At 55.4% G+C, this 3,074-nt stretch overlaps 1 protein-coding gene across 1 annotated transcript in view; it reads left to right on the forward strand.

Annotated features, from left to right (window-relative positions):
- Positions 1 to 1,524: 1,524 nt before the first annotated feature.
- Positions 1,525 to 3,074, forward strand: part of MEX3A (mex-3 RNA binding family member A) — a 22,655-nt gene continuing 21,105 nt past the window's right edge. Inside the window, exon 1 of the mRNA XM_018571557.1 lies at positions 1,525 to 1,933. Coding sequence (XP_018427059.1) covers positions 1,600 to 1,933 — 334 coding nt within the window. The 5' untranslated portion in view covers positions 1,525 to 1,599. The remainder of the gene's footprint in view (positions 1,934 to 3,074) is intronic.

A 3,074-nucleotide genomic window follows, 5' to 3' on the forward strand; every position in this document is an offset into this window, starting at 1 on the left:
ACTCACCCCATTGTACAACCCTCACATATAACTCACCACACTGTACACCACCTCACACAATCTTTGCCCCACTCTACACCACCCTTTACACACACTTCACCTTTATGGATTTATTTATTCTCCCTGATGTGAAGGGTTATGCCTGGAGGTGTGAGGTAATTATGGGGTGTGTATTGGGGTAATTATGGGGGTGTATAGTGGGCTCATTATGGGGGGTGTATAGTGAGGTAATGATGAAAAAAAGGGAAGTATGGGATGTATGGGGGGTGAGGTAATTATGGGGTGTATAGTGAGGTGTGAGGTCATTATAGGGGAATATAGTGAGGTGTGGGGTAGCTATGGGGGTGTATAGAGGGTTGTGAGGTATCACCAAGTATTACTCCCATTTCTAATAGAAATTATTTTAGTACTATAACTCTCAGCATGCTCCCCTCAGCACAACAACACCGAGCACCCTCTACTTCCTAAACAGAACAACCCCCAGTAGGCAGAACTCCATCCCTTATAACACTACAGCACCCATCATAGAGAATGCCTCCCCTACAACTCCCAGCAGGCAGAAACCCTCCCCCTATAACACTACAACCCCCAGCAGGCAGAAACCATCCCCCTATAACACCACAACCCCCAGCAGGCAGAACCCCTCCCTCCATATCACTACAACCCCCAGCAGGCAGAACCCCTCCTTCTACAACACCACAACTCCCAGCATGCAGGGCTCCTCCCTCTTCTTATAGCACTACAACTGCCAGCAGACAGTGCCCCTTCCCTCTTTATAGAACTTCAATCCCAAGCAGCTAGAGCCCTTTGTGCACTACAACCCCCAGCAGACACAATCCCTCCCCCTCCATGTAAAACAACCCCAGCTGGCAGGCATCTGCCCCTCCTTATAGCACTACAACACCCAGCAGGCAGGCTCCTCCTTATAGCACTACAACCCCCAGCAGACAAGCCCCCTTTTCATAGCACTACAACCCACAGCAAGCAGAGCACCTCCCCCTGAAGCACTACAACCTCCAGCAGGCAGGAATAGCTTCTCCCCTTCAAGTAGCACTACTACTCCCAGCAGGCAGTGCTCATGTGTGGGAGAGCCTCCTCCTTCATTTACTATTAAACCCAAAAATCAGGGAGAGTCCCTTCCCTTGTATCACTACTTTTCCCAGCAGACAGAGCCCCTCCCCCCACTCCTCCGTAGCACTACATCTCCCAGCAAGCAGACAGATACCGTCCCCTCCATGTAGCACTACTACTCCTAGCAGGCATGGAAATCCCCTTCAACTAGCACTACTACCCCCATTGTTCAGGGGAGAGCCACTCCCCCTTTCTAGAACGACTACCCTCCTACATGCACACGGAGCACCTCCCCTTCCACGTCGCACTACAACCCCCAGCATTCAGGCAGAGACACCTCCCCTTCCTAGCACTACTAACCCCAGCAAGCAGGCAGGCGGGCAGGCGGGCGGCCCCTCCCCCGGTAGGCAGACAATAGGCGGGGGGTGGGCACAGCTCTGCCCCCTCCTCTCCTCTCCCCGTGGCTCCTCTGCCTCTCTCTCTCGCTCTCTCTCTCTTGCCCCTCTTTGTTCCCAGCCTTTGTCAGCCATGCCTAGTCTGGTGGTGCCAGGGCTGATGATGGAGAGGAATGGGGCCCTGGCAGAGCTCACCAAGGAGCGGGTCCTGGAGGACGAGCGAGCCCTGCAGATCGCCCTGGACCAGCTGTGCCTGCTGGGGCTGGGGGAGAGCGAGGAGGACAGCGCCAACAACAACAATGCCAGCAGCGGCAGCAGCAGCAGCAGCCCTGGCACCCAGCAGAAGGGGGACAGCAAGCTGTGTGCCCTGTACAAGGAGGCCGAGCTGAGGCTGAAGAGTTCCAACACTACGGAGTGTGTGCCAGTGCCCAGCTCCGAACACGTGGCTGAGATTGTGGGCAGACAAGGTAGGCAGCAAACACCCCCCCCCTACCTTTCCTCTTTGTCTCCATCATCTGTGGGCACCTGCCTTGCAAGGGACACCCCCCTTGTCCCCATCAGGGACCCCCTCCCCTTACCTACCTTCGCTCGGGCACTTCCTGAGCGGCGGTGCTGCCTGCTGGAAAGTTTATGTGAGGATAGCGTGCTCTGCAGTCTGGCGTCTATAGCGTGCCATGTATAGTCTGCGCGCTGACAGACGGTGGAAGTTTACGGCGTGATGCCCCTATAGAGGGAGGGTGGGGGGCTTTGCCCCTATACGTGGTGAACGTTTGCCCACCTAAACAAAAACAACCCCCCCCCCTCCTTTTCCTCTGCACGGAGGGAACCGCACGCGTGCACAGGGAGAGGGAAGCCTCTGTTCTTTGTTTGGGAAGAGTGGGCTGAGAGGGGGGTCTCGGCGTTCCAGGAAGAAGGATTTCGTCCCGGGGCAACTTCCTCCTTCGCCTTAAGTTCCGACGTAAAGTTGTGCCTGCTTTGTGCACGGGCAGCGGTGCCCACCGGCCCTGGCCGTAACGCCAGCTCAGCCTTTGTTCTCATTTAGGGGAGGACCGGTAGGGTTAAATTGAGAGATACCACACCCACCTTTCCTGGCTCAACCAGCGGTCCCTAAGATGGATTTGGGGGATGCGCCCGTGGTCCCTCTCCCCCTCTTAATGCCACCCCCCTCCTCCCCTATGCCACCTCTGCCCTTGCCCAGGCTGGGCTGACACTTGCAGTCCCATCTCGCAAACAGTTGCGATCCAACTTCTTTGTTGACGTTCTGTTCACATTTTTTGGGGGGGGTGTGAGCGTATGGGCACGCGTGTGCGCGTTCCCTACAGTGCAACGGAATCTGGACGTTCCCGAAACTAATGTAATAAGTCGATAGGAAAACGCTCCGAAAAAGCGGCCTCCGGTCTCCAGAGCTAACAATCTATTCGGTGTTATAGACAAAAAAAAATGCCCTCGTGGAAGCGTAAACGGCGCAGGTTTTTTAAAAAATGCGTGCGTTTTTGTTGTGAGAGGTGGGCGTAAGATGCGGCAGCGTGCTTCCGAAATACGTTTTTTTTTGTGGTGGGTGTGTGCGCGTGCTGCTGTGTTTGGTACCAAAGGCGTCCGGCGAGGAGC

Source organism: Nanorana parkeri, unplaced genomic scaffold, assembly GCF_000935625.1.
Source record: "Nanorana parkeri isolate BGI_ZX_2015 unplaced genomic scaffold, ASM93562v1 scaffold1780, whole genome shotgun sequence".
NCBI classification, from domain to species: Eukaryota; Metazoa; Chordata; class Amphibia; order Anura; family Dicroglossidae; genus Nanorana; species Nanorana parkeri.